General features: G+C 40.7%; 1 protein-coding gene across 9 annotated transcripts in view; it reads right to left on the bottom strand.

The window, feature by feature from the left end:
- Positions 1–9,520: 9,520 nt before the first annotated feature.
- The window catches only part of SPAG9 (sperm associated antigen 9), a gene marked incomplete at both ends in the record, with an annotated part of 158,706 nt that continues 147,166 nt past the window's right edge, over positions 9,521–21,060 (bottom strand). For 7 of the 9 annotated variants that reach the window (XM_080713485.1, XM_080713488.1, XM_080713487.1 and 4 more), the window contains 4 exons: positions 9,521–9,636; positions 11,243–11,392; positions 17,193–17,369; positions 19,922–20,035. In XM_080713485.1, coding sequence (XP_080569611.1) covers positions 9,521–9,636; positions 11,243–11,392; positions 17,193–17,369; positions 19,922–20,035 — 557 coding nt within the window. Of the gene's footprint in view, positions 9,637–11,242; positions 11,393–17,192; positions 17,370–18,268; positions 18,308–19,921; positions 20,036–21,060 lie in introns of all 9 variants that reach the window. The other 2 variants (XM_080713484.1, XM_080713489.1) reach the window with 1 other exon arrangement.

Below are 21,060 nucleotides of genomic sequence, written 5' to 3'. Positions count from 1 at the left end.
CTGCAGATTGAATCCAAGGGCATTCTACCTCTGAGTTACACCTTCAGCCCCTTTTTTATTCTTTATTTTGAAATAGGGCCTAAGTAGCTAAGGCTGGCCACAAACCTGTGATCCTCCTGTCTCAGCCTCCCAAGTACTGGGATTACAAGTGTGTGCCACCATACCCCACCAAATATCCTTGTGAAGTATTTACTTATTTTTAGTGCTGAGGCTGCAACCCAGGGCCTCAAAGCACACTAAGCACATGCTTTACCACTGAACTACACTCCAGCCCTGAAATCAAGTTGTTTCTTTTCTTTTGGTGGTATTGGGGGGTAGAATCCAGAGACATTCTATCTCTGAGCTACAATCCTAGCCTTATTTTTTTCATTTTTGAAACAGGGTCTCACTAAGGTTGTGGAGTGCCTCACTAAGTAGCTGAGGCTGGCTTTGAACTTGTGCGATCCTCCTGTCTCAGCCTCCCAAGCGCTGGGATTACAAGCGTGCGCCACCACACCTGGCTATTTTATACTTTATTTGGAAACAGGGTCTCACTTAGTTGCTGAGAGCCTAAGTAGCTGAGGCTGGCTTCAAACCTGAGCGATCCTCCTGTCTCAGCCTCCCAAGTATTGGGATTACAAGTGTACGCCACCACACCTGGCTCCTAGGCCTATTTTTTACTCTTTATTTTGAAACAGGGTCTCACTGAGTTGCAAAGGACCTCACTAAGTAACTGAGGCTGTCCACAAAGTGCGATCCTCCAGTCTCAGCCTCCCAAATGCAGGGGTTACAAGTGTGCACCACCATGCCTGGCTAAAATTGGTTTTTGAATCTCTCATTCTTTGGGTGTCTCTGCCCCTGAGATATCTTGAGAAAATCTTAGATGAAATTTTCAGTCTTGCTTGGGAAGGGTAATACTAAAGTTTTAAATCATATGGAAAACATATAACTCTCGTTACCATCACTACACATGCTGCTGTGCATCTGATGTTAATATTTTATTACATTTTATGTGTTCTTTACCCATTAATATGTAGTGACTGAATTGTACTCGTGTCATAAAGCACTATGAGCACCAAAGGTATGGTGACCTCTAAAAATGCCAAATTCACCACTATCTTCATGCTGCAACATGCCTCTCAGTGTGTCTGCATAGAAATGAAGATGCAAAACATGGGTCTTCTTGTGCTTAATTTTCATGGAACACCCCTTTTCGTGAAAGTGGGGAGGGTGAGGAAACGGGCTCAAGGTAACTGTTTCTTTGAGGATCACCATTCTCTTAGGAACAGCTAAGGTCTGGAACACTGATAAGTCCACTGGAAATAGAATATTCTGCATTCCACAGCATCCCAGTGCACTGTCCTCTTATTTACATCATGTGATGCCGTGTTGCTTGTTCAGCTCCTGCTTCTAAGGTAGAGCGCGGTACTTGACTGCACTTCACCATTAGGCTTCCCCCTCCTCGCCTAATCTCCACATGCCTGACAACTGAGAACCTTAAGTCTCATGTTGAGAGCCTAGCAGGGCAGGTGCTACGCTGGCTATCATATACATTGCCTCATTTAGCCCTCAAAGCACCCTTTGGGATGTCACCTCACAACCAGGAAAACAGAATATCTAAGTGCCTGACCAAGGGTCACAAACGTAGGAAACAAACCCCAGGACCCACACCCAGGTCTCCTGACGAGACCCAGTCCTCCCCTCTAGTGTCCAGGTCACTGGTCTATGATCCAGTGAGGTGATTCTCACCTGGGCTAGACAGAACTGTCCACCAGTGGGCAAGGCTGCTCCTACGGCTTCTCCATCACCCGAGGAACTTATGGGTGAAATACCTGGGAAACTGTTAGGTGTTATAAAAGTGAAGCTATGCATGACAACTAAGAGATCATGTTTTTCCCCCCTATAAATAACCATGAGAAAATAGCCTGGCCAAGCAAACTCAGACTCTTGGGATATAAAATAATCTCTTTAAACTTTTAATGCAGCAGTGAGTTCAAAGTATCCTAAATTTCCACTGCCCATGAGTCAAAAGGAAAAGACTTTTGAGTTGAGCCTGGAACGAGGCTGCTGGCAGCGGCAGGCGCAGGTTATCACTGCCTGAGAATGAAGTCTGTGCTCTTGGAAAACAATGAGTCCAGCTGGGCTGCTGAGCTCCTTGACACAGGAAGATCAGATCAGCTGGGTATTTTTTCTAAATATTAGGAGAGTTGGCTATTCTTGAGGTGAGAGGACGAGGGGAAAAAAGATTCTGCAAATAGCTGCCAGGGTGATTCTGGCCATACCTCCCTCTACTGGCCCGGGTGGTGACAACTGTAGCTCGTAAGTGAAACAAGGCAAGGCCTTGTTTTGTCCACCTTTCCTGTGGGACCTCAGATCAAATCATAAGTCCTTTTTGTCTGAGAGCGACAGTGCTGCTTGTATATGGCTAAAAGCAAGGAGCTAAACTATCTGGATTCTTTTGTACACTGTGATTCAGATAAATTGGAAGTTCTAAATAATTAAATCCCACCTACTTCACAGGGGATTGCGAAGCCTGAGCCTATTAAGTAAGGTCTAATTCTTATCTGTATAGACAATAAAACAAGGCAAATTATAGCCAGGGAACAGAACCTGAGAGGGATAGAGCCAGAGGTTTTTGTTTGTGTTTAAAGATCACCTGGTTAAACCTCCCTCCCCTTTAATATATCAAAGGACCCAGGTACAAAGATGTCAAATAATGGGCTGAGGATGTAAGTTCAGTGGTAGAGCATTTGCATAACATGCAGATTTGATTCCCAGAACTGTAAAACAATTAACACTCCACAAAACCCCAAATACCCCAAATCTAAAATGTTCAAGGATCTATTACAGAGCTATAGTAATAAAAACAGCATGGTAGTCGGGCGTGGTGGCACACGCTTGTAATCCCCATGCTTGGGAGGCAGAGACAGGAGGATTGCGCTGGTTTGAAGCCAGCCTTGCTGGCTTAAGAGACCCTGTCTCCAAATAAAATATAAAATAGGTCTGGGAGTGTATCCTGGAGGGAAAAGGGTTCCATCCCCAGTGCCACCAAAAACAAAACAAAACAAAACAAAACAAAAACACACAGCATGATACTGGCATAAAAACAGACACACAGATGAATGGAATATAAAATGCAGAAACAAATCCACATACTTAAAGCCAACTGATTTTTTGACAAATGTTCCAAAAACATACACGAGGAAAAGACCCTTTTCAACAAATGGTGTTGGGGAAACTGGTTATCCATTTGTAGAAAAATAACATCTCTTCCTGCACAAGTCTCAACTCAAAATGGATCAGTCCTTGAAATCAGACCATAGACTTTGATATTACTAGAGAAGGGCATAAGACCAACAATCTGTTACATAGGCACTGGTAGAAATGTCCTCAGCAAGATCCCCAAAGCTCAGGAAATTAAAAGATGAATGAATAAATGGGATAGTATTAAATTTACAAAGTTTCTGTTCAGCAAAGGAAATGATCAAGAGTCTAAAGAGACAGCCTACAGAACTGGAGATTTGTGCCCCTTACTCTTCTGAAAGAGGACCAATATCCAGAATATACAGAAGACTACCTTTAACACACACACACACACACACACACACACACACACACACACACACACTCAAACAGGCAATTGAACTAAATAATCACTTTATAAATGATGAAATACAAATGACCAATAAATAGCCGGGCGTGGTGGCGCACGCTTGTAATCCCCGCGCTTGGGAGGCGGAGACAGGAGGATTGCACAGGTTCGAAGCCAGCTGTGCTGGCTTAAGAGACCCTGTTTCCAAATAAAAAATATAAAATATAAAAATAGGTCTGGGAGTGTAGCCCGGAGGCAGAAGGGTTCCTTCCCCAGTACCACCAAAAAAAAAAAAAAGACCAATAAATATATGAAAAAATGTTCAACATCATTAGCAATCAGAAAGATGCAAATCAAAACTACACAGAGATTCCATTTAACACCAATCAGAATGGCAAACATCAAGGATTCAAACAATAAATGCTGGCAAGGACGTGGGGGAATAGGAAACTCTTCTACACTGCTGGTGGGATTGTAAATTAGTGCAGCTGTTATGGAGATCAGTGTGGAGAATCTTCAGAAACTGAGAAAGGATCCATCATATGATCCAGCTATTCCACTCCTGGGTATCTCCAAAAAGGATTTAAATCAGAGTACAGTAGGCTGGGCGTGGTGGCACATGCTTGTAATCCCAGTACTTGGGAGGCGGAGACAGGACAATCTGAGGTTTGTGGCCAGCCTCTGCTACTTAGTGAGGCCCTCTGCAACTTAGTGAGACCCTGTTTCAAAATAAAGAATAAAAAACAGAACCAGACGTGGTGCATGCTTGTAATCCCAGCATTTGAGAGGCTGAGATAGGAGGATCATGATTCAAGGCCAGTCTCAGCTACTTAGTGAGACTCTTTGCAACTCAGTGAGACCGTTTCAAAATAAAGAATTAAAAAAATAGGGCTGGGGATATAGCTCAGAGGTAGAATGCACCTGGGTTCCATTCCCAGTAGTGCAAAAAATAAAAAAATAAAAAATAGGGCTGGGGGTGTAGCTTGGAGGTAGAATGCCACTTGGTTCAATCCCCAGTACAAAAAAATAAGAAATCAGAGTACTAAAGCAATACATGCATATCCATGTTTATAGCAGCACAAATCACAATAAGCAAATCATGAAACCAACCTACGTTGTCCATCAACAGACGAATGGATCACAAACTTATGGGATATGTACACAATGGAATACTACTCAGCTATAAAGAAAGATAAAATTACGTCATTTTGCAGGAAAATGGATGGGCCTGGAGAACATTATGTTAAGTGAGATCAGCCAGTCACAGAGAGTGAAGGGTCATGTGTTTTCTCTTCTGCAGAAGCTAGAGAGTAGTCAGGATACAGGAGGGACTTTAGATAATAGAGGAAAAACCTGTGGAGCAATGGAGAGAGAAAGAGGGAGAGAGAGGGAGAGAGGGAGAGAGGGAGAGAGGGAGAGAGGGAGAGGGAGAGGGAGAGGGAGAGGGAGAGGGAGAGGGAGAGAGAGAGAGAGAGAGAGAGAGAGAGAGAGTGTGTGTGTGTGTGTGTGTGTGTGTATGGGGGGATCGATGGTGAAAACTTAAGTACAAATGTGAAATCACCAAGGCCAAGTTTCAGTATCATGTATGAGAGGGCGAGTGGGAGGGAGCCAGGGGGCAGCTCAACTAGTGCTATGTGCATGTATGTCCCTACTGCTCTGAACTACATTATGATGTGAGCTCCTGCCTATTCCCTGTCCTCTGCTGCTACTCCAGCCTCTCACTGGAGACTGGTGGGATCAAGAGGATGACGAAACAATGATTTAGCAGGCCCTAGAGGACTAAGGGGCAGGAGGGTGATGTCCCACAAAGTCTAGGAGTGAGCCAGGCTATCCGTTTTATTTGAAGGCCTCTCAACTCATTGAGCTGTGTCTCACCTGAGGTGACTCTCGTGATCACATTAGAATCCCACCTTTCTTGAAGACAAACAAAACCCATTGGATGACACTAAACACACTGCACCGAGTGGGGATTCACACTGTGCTGCTACTGATTAGTTTTATACTCATCCTTCCTCCTGGAGTCTCCCAACCAAGTAGCTCACAAATAAGTACACAGTATTATTAAATCACAGCGTGGCCTGCCCCGTCACTGCGCACCCTGGTAAGTGGTGCGGTTCAGTGCCGTGTGTGGGCTGTCACCCAGCACTCCCACATCTCGAGACTGTCCTCTGGCCCAGTACCTGTATCTCGCAGACACATGAACCTAGCAGAAATGTGAGTGATGCCCATTGTTCACCTGCAGCCAGTGACAAGGGCAATAGCCCTCATCTTCCAATGACGTGTTTGATGGGGGAGATTATTGGACTCTCAAATAAAAGTCAAGTCCAGGCACCCAGGAATAGTAATAACAGAACACAGCAGATCTCAAACATATTTCATATACATATTTATATATATTTCATGTACAAAGTTACATTCCGAACCCCAGGGATTCCATAATAGAAATAAATACTGAAATAACTACAATGCCTAATGAGCTTTCTGCTCATAGAAACGATGCCTCAGCCTCTAAGAGACAGCAAGTGGGACAATCTAGAACCCAACTCTATAGAGGCAAGTAAGTCTAGATAAGACATCTAGGTCAAAAAAAACAAATTTAGAACATAAGTGGTTAAAATATATCCAAATGTTGAGAAATACAGGACAAAATTATTAATAAAACTTAATTACTTAAGAGAAAAAAAGACATTTAGTGTTACAGAATAGCATAACCCTGTTAGAAAAGCATTTATAATTTCCACATTTAATTTTCTCTCCTCCTCATGTTACAAAGTGAGACCAAATGAGTCCCTTTCTCAACATGATCAATTCAGAAGAGCCCCACAGGTGCTGCAGCTTGGTGATGGAGTACTTGCCCAGCACATACAAAGTCCTGGGTTCCATCTCCAGCACCTTGGGGAAAGGTAGGGCAAAGAAGAGCCCTCAATCTGGTTTGAGTCCTTTGGTAATGGTCAGAATACTCACAAGGAAATAAATATTCAATTCCACAGCATTTGTAAGACACACATTTTTTTTTTAGGACAGTTAATATTATGAGATGTTTTGTTTTGTTATAAGGCAGCCTAGTTAAGGGATCTCTTCTTAAATGTAGGAAAACCTTTATAAGAAAATGAACAATACCACAATTCAGAGAACATATTTTAACCTTTTATATGCAAACACACTTCATCTGAAAAGTCATGTGCTGCATATTTTGTGCTAAAATATTTTAAACTCTCAAAAAGCTGCAAATCTGCCCCCACCTCCGTTTTAACAATTGAGATCCACAAGAGTTACAGAAAAACACTCTCAAAACCGAGTCCCTTGAAAATATTCCCCCTTTGCCTCGCAGAGATCTGAACCTGCATTGAACAGCACTAGGTGAGGCGTATGGTGATGCCACTGTCGTAGATCAGCAATGGCCAGACGTCGGTCATTTCAGATGGTCTAACCTCACATATAAACCAAATGTAACTACATGAGAATTCTAAGCAACCCTAATTTCTTCCAATGGGGCAAATGGAGAGACCCACCTGAAGTATTCAAGCCTCCTCTCTGTTCTAACTTGTTAGCCACAGGCAGGCTTATATCCCTTTGCTACTTCTGAGAATCATACATTTTGGCATTTAACGGTTATCACCTTGAACAAAGTGAACAAAACAAAGACAGAAACGTGTTATTGGGGGAAAGAGGAAAACAATCTGTAGAAAATGTGAAATTATAAACATAAGCACAAGCCTTTAAAAAAAATTGTAAAAGTGTTTTTGTCCTCTCTAGTCCCTGAAGTTAATGATCAGGACTACAGATAATCTGGTATAAAATAACCACAGCCCTATATTCCTTAAGTTAAAATTGGTACGTTCAAAAGGAGCAATTACAAGCACTGCAATATGTTTGAACATTTCATCATTAACTCCTGATTTCCTAGATTACATTGGTCATACAAATGTGTGAAAGGCTTCTGATCAATAACGGGGGGGGTGGGGGTGGGGGGGAGGGATGGCTGCGAGGCTGACTTCTTGGGATTACAATTCCCAAATACTTTGGTGTTTCCTTATGAATTTATATAACATTTCCAATAAATGTTTAATAATTTTTAGGTATTGCCAAAAATGGCTAAGAATAAAAATAAAATAAAAACATAGCAAATAAGCTATGAAAAAGTGGCCTAAGTTTTGTGCCCTGAAGAAAAGTGACCAAGTAGCTCAAGCAAAAAATTATCCTTTAAATACAGCTTTTACCCCGAACAGGATTTTTTTCCTTTTCTTTAAAAACATACATGGCCACAATTCTATTGTGTATGCAATGTGCTTATAGACACATGTGGCCAAATGGATCCAAAGACCTCCCCTGGCTCATTAAATCTCACATATTTTATAATCTAGCCTAATCAATCATGTCTACGCATAAAAGTCACTGGTATACTTTTTACAGATATCTTTGCATAAAAGTTCAGAAAGAAAATCCCTAGTACTTAAGAATGCTTAGACAATTGGAGGCCTGTGTTTGCTTTCTTTTCTTTGTAGTCCTTCCAATGACTGGGAGGACCTTTTTCCTATGGTTTTATAATTTTAAAATAGCACATAAAATTATATCTAGCTTTGCTTAATGATATGAATATCACTTAATAGCAAATCATAGACTTTCAAGAAGCTTGAGAGGGAAAAACTATAGCATCATGATTTGAAAAACCTTATTAAACAAGAAAATTAGTTAAAGCTAGACTTTATTTAAGTGGACACTGAGTGAAAAGCTGTAACAGTCTTGACTCTACATATAGTATCTTAGCTATATCTTCTTCCCTTCATAGTTTTCCTCTTTGAAGATGGTATTTTGAGCTTAAAAGGGCGCAAAGGCTTAAATGTGTTATTTACATCTAAAATATCAAGTGCTAGCTGTTCTAGGTAGGCCTAGACAGGAAAAAAAGAAAATACCTTTCCTGATCAAATCCCTCATTCAGCGGGCTGGGGTGTAGTGGTAGAGGGCTTGCCTCACTAGCACCACAAGAAGAAAATCCTCATTCAGTTGCTGAGGCCAGACTCCATCACCTTGACAGCTTTCCTCTCATTAACAGGAAAGAGCAGCCCAAGAATATTAGTCAAATAGGTGAGTTTTTTACATGGAAAAACAACTGGAATCAACTGCCACCATCCTCTGGTGCGAGGAATGCAAAAGACAATGCTGAAGCTTCCCAGAATATCTTTTAAGCTTTATAAATAATAAACTCTCTCAAATGTGTCAGAATGAGTGAAACCAGTCTCAAAAGAAAAAAAAATTTCTAGAATATTGAGAGAAGTAGGCCTTATAAACTTAAGTGCTCATATAAGCCAGAAACAGGAAACTTTTATTTAAATAGTGTAGTCTTAATTTCTTTAATATAAAACCCCCCAAATCTGGTGAAAACAAAGTTTTATATACCATATAAACAAGATTTGTCAGATTTGAAAGTGAAAGTTAATTTACAGTTAGATTTTTAGCCCTCTTGGGACATTTAGATAAATCCTGATAATCCATCTGATATTAGTGTGTATCAATTTTATATACATTGGGGAAAACTATGCTATAGTACTTAGTGGTACAGTCTCATTTATCAAGTGTTTTCCATTAATTCCTTTATTAGTGGCAGCTAAAAAGTGATCCCATTGAATGAAGTGAGTGACATTGGGCTGTGGCAGAGTAAACCACATCCAGATTGCTTTCTGTAATTAATTCACCAGTTTGCAAAAAGTAAACATTCTTTGATTTGTTCATAATACACTGAAATTGCCTGTAACACTGGTGCAGTACAACGGCTAGTTCCTCTGTGTTGTTATGGTAGGACAGATCTTGTAATATAAAGTTAACAGGAAAAAAATGCTCACACATTATGTGGTGAATCTTAGTTCACAAAAAGAGCATTAAACAAAGGGAAAAGGGAAAATAAACCATGCAGAAGAGATGCTTCCCCTTCTCCACCTGTTTCCCGTGCGCTCACTCAGTGCCATACATCACTTGCCACACTATCAAGTGGCTCCTTTCTGCTTTGGTGACCGAAGGTTCAAGCGGAAGATCCTCTCCCAGAAGTTCTGATTCTCCGCCTTCATCACCTAGTACATTATGAGAAGATTCAAGTTAGGCTGAGTTGGCAAATATCAAACAATATGAATCAGATAGTGCTCATAGTTAGTCTATGAACGAGATGTGCAAAGCTTGTCTCACTTCCATTGTAGAGAACACAGTACAAGAGGAGGGCGTGGTGGTACGCCCTGTAATCCCAGTACATGGGAGGCTGACACAGGAGGATCTCAGGTTCGAGGACAGCCTCAGCAAGTAGTGAGACTCACATCAACCTGGCAAAACCCCGTTTCAAAACAAAAATAAGGCTGGGGATGTAGCTTGGAGGTAGAGTGTCTCTGTGTTCAATCCTCAGTATCTCTCTCTCTCTCTCACACACACACACACACACACACACACACACACACACACACACACACACACACAACAAGTACCATAGCTGGGCGTGGTGGTGCACGCTTGTAATTCCAGCTCTTGGGAGGCTGAGACAGGAGGATAACACAGGTTTGAAGCCAGCCTGTTACTTAGTGAGGCTCTCGGCAACTTAGTGAGACCCTGTTTCCAAATAAAGTATAAAAATAGGTCTGGGAGTATAGCCCAGAGGGAGAAAAAGCCCCTGGGTTCCAACCTCAGTAGCATAAAATAAGCTCTATTTTTTATTTTGAAGCAGGGTAGCACTAAGTTGCTGAGAGCCTCACTAAGTAGCTGAGATCCTCCTGTCTCAGCCTCCCAAGTACTGAGATTACAAGCGTGTGCCACCACTCCCGGTTACTTCCTAATATTTCTAATGTTCCTTCAAACATATACCCTTTAGTAAAAAATAAGTATGTGTGTGTGTAAATACAAAATCCTTTCCCAAGCAAAGAATTCAGAGAAAAAAAAGTTTTGGTACTGGCAACTGAACCCAGGGTCATCTACTTCTGAGCTATATTCCCAGGCCTTCTTATTTTTTTATTTTGTTTGTTTTGTTTTTTTGCGGGTCTGGGGCTGGAACCCAGAGGCATTTGACCTCTGAGCTACAACCCCTGCCCATTTTTTTTATTTTTTATTTTTGGAAACAGGGTCTCACTGAGTTGCGAAGGGCCTCACTAAGTAGCTGAGGCTGTCTGCGAACCGTGATCCCCCTGTCTCAGCCTCCCGAATGCTGGGATTACAAGCGTGAGCCACCACGCCCGGCTTCTTATTTTTTATTTTGAAATAGAGGAGTTTCACTAAATTGCTGAGGCCAGCCTTGAACCTACAATCCTCCTGTCTTAGCCTCCTAAGTACAGGGATTAAAGACGCGTTCTATCATGCCTAGCTGAGAATTTCTTAGAAATTATCAGAGTGGTTTTTTTTGTTTGTTTGTTTTGTTTTTTGTGGTACTGGGAATTGAACGCAGGGGCATTCTACCTCTGGGCTACACCCCCAGCCCTATTTTATACTATATTTGGAAACAGGGTCTCACCAAGTTGCTGAGAGCCTCACTAAGTAGCTGAGGCTGGCTCTGAACCTGTGAAATCCTCCTGTCTCAGCCTCCCAAGCGCTGGGATTACAAGCGTGCGCCACCACGCCCAGCTCAGAGTGGTTTCTTATTTACTGTGGTGAAAATAGATGTCACAGAACATAGTGGAAACTAAACAAGAACCAAAGACTTACCCATCCGGAAGTCAATGTAGCCTTCTCCTCCACTGATGACAAGCATAGACTTCAAGGGTGTCTGGCTGCTGGGCTCCTGGGATGATGGTCCTGCTTTGTCGCCTGTTAGATCTGTGCCACTACTGCCACTTGGTGGGCTAATGACTTGACCTATTTTATTTATAAAGAACACAAATGACTATTATTCATAACAGATAAAAGTAGGTAAGACTTGTTTTGTTCTCATTTTTTTTCAAAGAGTTAAAAAATAAATATAGTCTAAATATAACCAAAGTACTGGGGATGCTAGAAAGCCCTGCAAGATCAGAAAACAACTATATGAAGGTCAATAAGAGCCCAATTTGAATTTTTTTTGTGGTGCTGGGGATAGAACCTAGGGACAGTCTACCTTCCAGTTATACCTTCATTTTATTTGGAAACAGGGTCTTGCTAAGTTTCTGAAAGCATAGCTAAGTTGCTGAGCCTGGCTGTGAGCCTGCGATTCTCCTGTCTCAGCCTCCCAATTATTGGGATTACAAGCAAGCACCCAGCTCAATTTGAAAAAAAAAATTTTTATTTTTTTTGCAATACTGGGGATTGAATCCAGGGGTATTCTACCTCTGAGCTACACACCCAGCCCTGTTTCTTATTCTTTATTTTGAAACAGGGTCTCACTAAGTTTTGGAGGACCTCACTAAGTAGTTGAGGCTAGCCGCAAACTTGTGACCCTCCTGGCTCAGCCTCCCAAGTACTGAGATTACAAATGTGCACCATCACACGAGCTGGCTTGGAACCTGTGATCCTCTTGTTTCAGCCTCCCAAGTACTGGGTTTACAGGTGTGCATCACCATGCCTGGCTTATGATTAACATTTAAATCAGAATACTTTTGAGTAAAGCAGATCATCCACCATAATGTGGGTTGGCCTCATCAATTTGAAAATCTTAAGTAAAGCAATTTTGTAGCTGGGCTTGGTGGCACATGCTTGTAATTCCAGTACTTGGAAGGCTGAGACAGGAGGATCACAATTTCCAACACAGGCTTAGCAAGAAGTGAGACTCTCATCAACTTATGAGACCCTATTTCAAAATAAAAATAAAAGCTGCACATGATGACACATACTTGTAATCCTAGTACTTGGGAGGCTGAGACAGGAGGATTATAGGTCCATGGTCAGCCTCAGATACTTAGTGAGGCTTTCTACAACTTAGTGAGACCTGTTTCAAAACAAAGAATAAAAAATAGGGCTGGCGCCAGGTGTGGTGGTGCACGCTTGTAATTTCAGCATTCGGGAGGCTGAGACCGGAGCATCGCAGTTTGTGGACAGCCTCAGCTACTTAATGAGGCCCTCTGCAACTCAGTGAGACCTGGTTTCAAAAAAAAAAAAAAATAGGGCAGGGGGTACAGCTCAGAGGTAGAATGGCCCTGGGTTCAGTCCCCAGTTCCATACAGACAGACAGACACACACACACATACACAAATAAATAATAAATAAATACATATATACATAAAATAAAATAGGACTGGGGTGTAGCTGGGAGTGAATGCCCCTAGATGCAATCCCCAGAAACACACACACACACACACACACACACACACACACACACACACACACGCAAAATGATTTTGTACTAAGCAGGAACAAATCCAAAATCCAGATGGCAAGTGGGTCTTAGCTGCCTGCCTCAAAAAATTTCAGGTGTATTTTACCTCTGAGCTAGACTCCCAACCCTATTTTATCTTACTTTACTTTTGAAACAGGGTCTAAGTTGCTGAGGCCGGCCATGAACCTGTAATCCTGTCTCAGCCTCCCAAGTACTAGGATTACAAATATATATCACCATGGTACCCAGCAATCTATATCTTTTGATTTGAGGAAGAATAAAAAGATTTCTCTCCTTAAAGGGAGTGTTAGTATTTACTTAAGACAGAAAGAAAAATCTTCAATTTAAACCTTTTGAGTTTCCATATTCATAATGTTTAAATTGATTTAAAATCTATGGCCTTTCTTTCAGGTAGGTATATCTCATTTTTAATTTAGAGTATGCAAATAAAATTACTGCTAGCTGTGCCATTTGCTCTAAAGCTTAAGTTCTAAGGTAGAACCCTTGAGCACAAAATGGTAGAGAAGAACCTTTAAATATTAGTCATACTATGAACAAATGAACAATCTCTAAAGCATCTCTCTTAGAAAGCTTTGACTATGGTATATATATTTTTCTTGCCAGAATCTCTCATCCTTTGGTCAAACTACATAGATGTAGAAACTAGCAGGACAGTCATACAACATGATATAGTCTAAATTAGAAAATGAATTTTTGTTGAAAGTGGGTATGATAGTATGATATATCCCCACAGGGCTTAAGGCATGACTCAGGCATACTCTGGAAGAACTCCAGCCTGCTAGAAATAACTTTTATTAATTGTTCTGCCTCAGAACTAAGGGCATGGTGGTGTGATAACAGTTTAACCCTTAGGGTCAACTGGCCTCTCAATAAACAACAATGTTATCTATTCTTTTAGATTTTTTAATTTATTTTTATTTTGTAGTACTGGGGGTGGAACCAGGTGCTTTTCTACCTCTGGGCTATACTCCCAGACCTATTTTTTTATACTGTATTTGGAAACAGGGTCTCACTAAGTTGCTGAGAGCTTCACAGCTGGCTTCGAACCTGTGCGATCCTCCTGTCTCAGCCTCCCATGCACTGGGATTACAAGCGTGCGCCACCAGGCCTGGCTAATTCTTTTACATTTATACCCAACAGATGTCTTGCACAGATGTATAAAGAAGTCTCATTGTGGTATTGGTTTTAAAATGAAAAAAAGGGAAAGAAACCTAGTGGTCCATTAACAAGAGAATGAATAAAACAGCACATATATTCAGACATGAACATACTATAGTTCAATAAATAAACTAGATTTTTATGTATAAAACACAGAGACTCAGCTGCTCAGGAGGACCACAAGTTTGAGGCCAACAACCTAGGCAAACTTAGCAAGACCCTGTTACAAAATAAAATAAAAATAAAAGGGCTGGGTGTATAGCTCAGTGGTAGAATACACATGCCTAGCATGTGTGAAGCCCTGAATGGAGGAGTTCCCAGGAGAAAGGGAGAGGGAGGAAAGAGGAGAGGGAGAAAAAGACTGCCATCAGAAAGCCCATTTCTAGGATTTTATCCTAAGAAACCTGTCATTTCAGTATATTGATACACAGTATACAAATTAAACTTCAGGCTCATTAGAATGTTAAGAATAAGTGAATAATTGGCTGGAGTACCATATGCCAACTCCTGTCCTATGCATATTTAATCACTCAGTCTTGGAAACATCCCTTTAATGGTTAATTTTGTATGTCAACTTGGCTAGCTATGGTGCCTGAATTTGGTTAAACTTCAATTTAGTTGTTACTATAAAAACCTTTGTGTGTGTGTGTGTGTGTGTATGTGTGGTACTAGAGATTGAACCCAGAGGCATTCTATCTACCTTTGAGCTATATTCCCTCCCAGCCCCCTTTTTGTTTTGTCAATTTTGAAACAGGGTCTCACTAAATTGTAGAGGGCCTTACTAAGTTGCTAAGGCTGGCCATGAACATGTGATCCTCCTATCTCAGTCTCCCAAGTGCTGGGATTACAAGCATGTGCCACAAGGCCTTTATTTATTTATTTATTTATTTATTTATTTATTTATTTATTTATTTATTTGGTGATACTGGGGGTGGAACCCAGAGGTTTTCTACCTCCAGGCTATACTCTCAGGCCTATTTTATACTTTATTTGGAGTTGCTGAGAGCCTCACTAAGTAGGTAAGGCTGACTTCGAACCTGTGCAATCCTCCTGTCTCAGCCTCCCAAGCGCGGGGATTACAAGTGTGCGCCACCACGCCTGGCCTTGCCTTTGAAAGTATTTCTTATATGATTAACATCTATTTTTGTGGTACTGGAGATTGAACCCAAGAGTATTCTACTTCTGAGCTACACCTGCAGCCCAATTTTATTTTTATTTGAAAACAGGGTCTCACTAATTGAATGTGAACCTGAGTTGCTGAAGCTGGCTTGGAACCTGTGATCCTCTTGTTTCAGCTTCCCAAGTACTGGGTTTACAGGTGTGCATCACCATGCCTGGCTTATGATTAACATTTAAATCAGAATACTTTTGAGTAAAGCAGATCATCCACCATAATGTGGGCTGGCCTCATCTAATCAGATAAAAGCCCTAAGAGAAAAATACTGAGGGGGCCCCTTAAGGGAAAAAAAAAACTTGCCTTCTGACTGGTTTTGTATTTGAGCTACAATATCGATTATTTCTTGGGCCTTTAGCCTACTAGCCTGCCCTGAGGATTTCAGACTTGTCAGCCACGAGAGTCATTTTCTTAAAAAAGATCTCGCTCAGCTAAGGTATGGTGGTGCATGCCTGTAATCCCAGTACTTGGGAGGCTGAGACTGGAGGATTGCAGATTGCAGGTTCGTGTTCAGCCTCAGCAATTAGTGAGGACTTCACAACTTAGTGGAACCCTGTTTGAAATTTAAAAATAAAGGCAGGGCTGGGGTGTGGGGGTGTGTAGCTCAGAGGTAGAATGCCCCTGGGGGTTCCAATTCCAGTACCCCCCCACACACACACACTGTTTCTCTGGAGAACAGTGACTAAATATATGAAGACACTATCTTTTCTATGTCATATAGTTGGTATGGCAATGTCAGACTGAACTTGCCACTTAGGGGAAAAATTTCAAAATATATGTCCTGCTTATAAATGGTCAGTAACATTGTTTTGTATTCTCATTGGGCAGAACATTCTTCCTTGGACATCACCACTATCACCTTCTCTCTGGATGGTACTTCATAGTTCCAAATAGCATTTTCATGACAAATGAGGCAGGCCGAACAGATAATAATTTTATCTGCTCAGGAGACAAGGAAACACATGTCAGGCAGAGATTAAGTGGCTTGCCCAAGGTGCATGGCAAAGATAGGACCCAGGCTGCAGGCAGCCAGCCTGCAGCTCTTTACCAGGACACTGCTCAAGCTGCCAGAGGGCATTCCCCATCTTATCTGTTTTGTTACCAGCTTGGGTAACAGAAATGATTTCCTTCATGAGGTCGACTATTTTTGGTAGTGTGCTGTGACAAAACAATGTTACTGTTTTTCAAAAGTAGTATTACTTTGAAAACAGCTTGAGTATCTTAAATGAGACAATGATATATGAATGAACTTTTTTTTTTTTTTTGGTGGAACTGGTGATTGAACCTAAGGGCTTTTTACCTCTGAGTTATACCCCTACTCCTATTTTATTTTGCAACAGGGTCTAAGTGGCTGAGGATAGCCTTGAACCTACCATCCTCCTTCTCAGCCTCCCAAGTAGTGAATTACAGGCATATGTCACTATGCCTGACTTATGAGTAATTTTTTTTTTGGGGGGGGGTACTGGGAATGAAACTCAGGGGGCATTCTACCTCCAAGCTACACCCCCAGTCCTATTTTGTTTTTAATTCTTTATTTTGAAACAAGGTCTTACACTAAGTGGAGGGCCTAAGTAGCTGAGGTTGTTTGTGAACCGCAATCCCCCTGTCTCAGCCTCCCAAATGCTGGGATTACAAACATGTGCCACCACACCCAGCATGAGTAATCTTTATAAATGTGTTTTAAATTAAAATCAAGAAGCCGGGTATGGTGGCGTAAGCTTATAATTAAGTAGCTGAGGCTCTTTGCAACTTGTGAGACCTGTTTCAAAATAAAGGATAAAAAAAAAAAATCAAGAAATTTGTTTTGAGGGGTGAGGGGAGGTTGCAAAATAACTTCATTCAAGTACCCCATGGCATTTGGAACATACCTCCACCACAGAACTCCTTTCACATATTAATATTGTTGAAATTACCTGTAGACCCAGCACTTCAAATTAGACTAGGTGGTTGAATGATTGAACCAAAACACCAAAAAGAGACAATTACAAGGCTGTCAAAGGAATAATATAACTCACCTGGGACTGCCACAAAGAATTTCACAGCATCCCGGTGGCCATGGAAGCAAAGCTGTGCATGTGCCATTGAGCAATAGGGTATAAATGTCCCTGGAGTCACTTTATCACTGTTTTCATCACCATATACTCGGATTACACTTCCAGGACGATTTCCTGGTGCTCCTGAGGTTTTATTTGCTGCAACAGAAAGATCAAATACCAAATATTTTCCCCCAGAAAACAGTAATGATCTAAGAGGTTATTGGTTAATCCTCAGGATATTATCTAAAAGCTACAGCCAGTTGAGATAAAACAAGGGCAGCAACGCCAATTCAAGGCAAAGCTGGAAAAAAGAAATATATAGCATGCTAGTTATTTTTAAGTATCTCAGTAAATGGAATAGGGAATTTTGTCAGTCTAGCAACTAAGCTTACATCTTAAACACATCTACTAATTTTTAAAACTACTTTAGTTAACAATTAGAATAAAACAGATTTGAATCTGAGGCTTATCTGTTGTTATTTTTTAAGTCCTCATTTAAGGAAACTTGCCATTATGTAGTCTAAAGCTATGGGTAAATTTTTACATAAAATTTTTATGGCTGATGATTTCATTTTTTTCCTTCCTTATGGTTAGAATATGTCCCTTTAGAGAAATGGTAAAATGCAATTTAAAACAATCCAGCCACTACCAGAGTAGCTTTCATTTATAGTAGATTAATGGTTTGATTACTGCAGAATGACCAGACTTACAAAACATCCCCATTCCATGGGTAAGTGAATGAAAGAAACATGATTGGTAACAAGAGTAAACAATGTAGATTAATGACAGTTTTAAGAAATGTTTCATGTTTTTTATTGGAAAGAAAAAGTCTGAAAGAAAAGTTCAGCTGCAACAAAAGATGATAAATAGACTAAGCTGCTGAGCATTTGGTGGTCATGTAACAAACATTAAAAAAAAAAAAAATCTGCTGCAATGCAGTGACTGCGAGTGGGTGACACTGAAGAACATTCAAGAGGGTATTCTAGAGAAGAGGGAACAGCCTCATGGTGGCTGAGAAGCCAGAAAGAAGAGTTTGGTTCAGGATCTGCACTTACCCCTCAGCCCCAGTAAACGTCCCTGGTGGAGGATTACGGCTAAAGTGAGAAAGGAGGAAAGGGGACATGGAGAGGTGCGTGACAGGGAGAAGAATTACTATGAGCCACCACTCGGAACACCTTCTAACTGGCCCCTAACACATCATCAACAAGATCCAACTTGGCAAAATAAAAAAATAAAAACGATTTAATATGATTTTGGTTTCTTTATTATAAAGTCATTTTTATGAATCTGAATTAAACCCCAGGAACTTGATGTAGTGCATTTCTAGCTACGCAATTTTTTCCTTTATTTTTTTTTAGTGTGTATGTATGTGTATTGCTAAAATGCAACTCTCTTATAAAGAATTGGAATGAAACCCAGGGATTCCAGACTCCCATAAGATATAAGAAGTGGTCTGAACACACAGACTTGTAAAGTCACTGCAAAATCCCCACAATCAAGAAAGTGGGTTCTTTAAGCCAGGTGTAGTGGTGAATGCCTGTAATCCTAGTACTTGGGAGGCTGAGACAGGAGGATCACAGATTCAAAGTCAGGTTTAGCAACTTAGTGAGACCCTGTTACAAAACAAAAATAAAATAAAATAGGGCTGGGGATGCAGCTCGGAGGTAGAATGCCTCTGGGTTCAATTCCCAGCACCACAGGAAAAAGGAAAAAAAGAAAAGAAAAAAAAAGTGGGTTCTTTGAGGGTTCTAGATCCACCTTCTAGTTCTCCTCCCTCCCTTCCCCCCGAAAAAGGATAGGGTGACTCAGGTCTGTATTTATTAACTTATTTTATGAATTTATGGTATTTTTTTGTCAAATCATTCCCTGCTCATAAATTTTACAGCAACACAAAAACACTTAATGCATGATCAATGTAATGGAACATCATATGAGAAACAAACATGGTGCATTTTGTTCACAAAAATAATACATCACATTCTTTTCAAACAGAATGTAACCAATATAAGGAAAACTTACTGACTTCCTGAGAAACTTCTCCTCCAGGTTTGTTTAAACCTCAGATATGACAAATGGGATATCCTGAACTATTTACCAGGGAGATAGAAACAACTATGATGATTGATAGTGTTTATGGACACTGGTATAATAAAGCTGAAGAAAAATGGGCTTCCAGCCAGCATAGTGGTACATGCTTGTAATCCCAGTACTTGGGAAGCTTAGACAAGAGGATTAAGGTTCAAGGACAGACTCGGCAAGTAGTGAGACTCTTATCAACCTAGCAAGACCCTATTTCCAATTAAAAATAGAGCTGGTGCAGCTCAGAGGTAGAATGCCCTAGGTTCAATCCCCAGTGCCACACACAAAAAAAAAAAAAAAAAGAAAAGAAAAGAAAAAGAAAAAGAAAAGAAAGAAAAATGGACGTCAATATTTATTTCCCAGATGAAATGAGGTGGTGATTCCTAAAATTGAGAAGAAGAGTTTCTTACAAAGAAAAACTTAGAGTTATGAAATTTGGTCCAGATACATGGAAGCTGTTCTTCTCTAAAGTTTATAAATTTCATAGAAAGACTTAAATATCAGCTTGATTTTCTGAGTTACCAGGATTTGTTACTATCTAAGCAATTCCTTCTACCTGAGTTCTCAAAATGCTTATTTCCTGCAATTCTCCTATTTGTCCTATGGCAGTTATCAAAAAATACACTTACTTTCTGTCAGTGGGATGGAGATAATGACACCATTTCCTGTCCCCACCCACAAACGGTTGCAAGACACCATAAGAGCTGTGATCCTCACAAAGGAGAAGCCCAGTTTCCCAGTACCTGTAAGGAGAAAAAGAAGAGAACAGTTTACTGAAAATTAGAGCAGACAGTGTTTTCAATTCCAAATCCCTTGAGTAGTTACTGGATTAATACACAGGAAAACAAAATAACAACACAAACAACAAAACGTGGCCAGAGCTAGATGGATGTTTGGTGAAAGTGAACATTAAACAAACTCCCAGGCGTGGTGACTCACACTTGTAATCTCTCTCCGTACTTGGGAGGCCAAAACAGGAGGATCACAGGTTCATGGCCAGCCTCAGCCTACTCAATGAGGACCTCTGCAATTTAGTGAGACCCCCATTTCCAAATAAAAAATAGGGCTGGGGGAGTATTTTGGAGGTAGAATCCCCTGTGTTTAACCCACAGCACCAAAAAAAAAAAAAAAAAAAAAGGCTCTTATTTAAGTCTTCTCACACTCTGGTAAATTGGGATAAATGAAAAAAGAAAATTCTAAGCCAGAATGGTGGAGCACATCTGTAATCCTAGTACTTGAGAGGCAGAGAAAGGAGGATCACAGATTTAAGGCAGCCTGGACAACTTAGCAAGGCCCTGTTTTCAAAAATAAAGGGCTGGGGCCAGGCATGGTGGCGCACGCTTGTAATCCCTGTGCTTGGGAGGCGGAGAAAAGAGGATCGCACAGGTTCAAAGCCAGCTGCGCTGGTTTAAGAGACCCTGTTTCCAAATTTAAAAAAAAGTATATATATAAAAAAAATAGGTCTGGGAGTGTATCCCGGTGTAGAAAGGTTTCCAGGAACCCCAGTACCACCAAAAAAAAAAGAAAAAAAAAGGCTAGGAATATAGTTTGGAGGTAAAATGTCCCTGGGTTTAATCTCTATTATGGAAAGAAAGAAAGAAAGAAAGAAAGAAAGAAAGAAAGAAAGAAAGAAAGAAAGAAAGAAAGATTGGTTGGTAGGTTGTTCTAAAAGTGGCTGGCATTTTATTATCATGCCAGAAGGAAGGTATACAAAAAATAAAGTACACAGGGGAATATCACACAGAATTTTTTTTTTTTTTTTGGTGGT

This window comes from Muscardinus avellanarius (genome assembly GCF_963383645.1).
Source record: "Muscardinus avellanarius genome assembly, chromosome: 16".
Lineage (NCBI taxonomy): Eukaryota > Metazoa > Chordata > Mammalia > Rodentia > Gliridae > Muscardinus > Muscardinus avellanarius.
The sequence above is the reverse complement of the archived record's forward strand: the minus strand, read 5'-3'. Positions and strand labels throughout refer to the sequence as shown.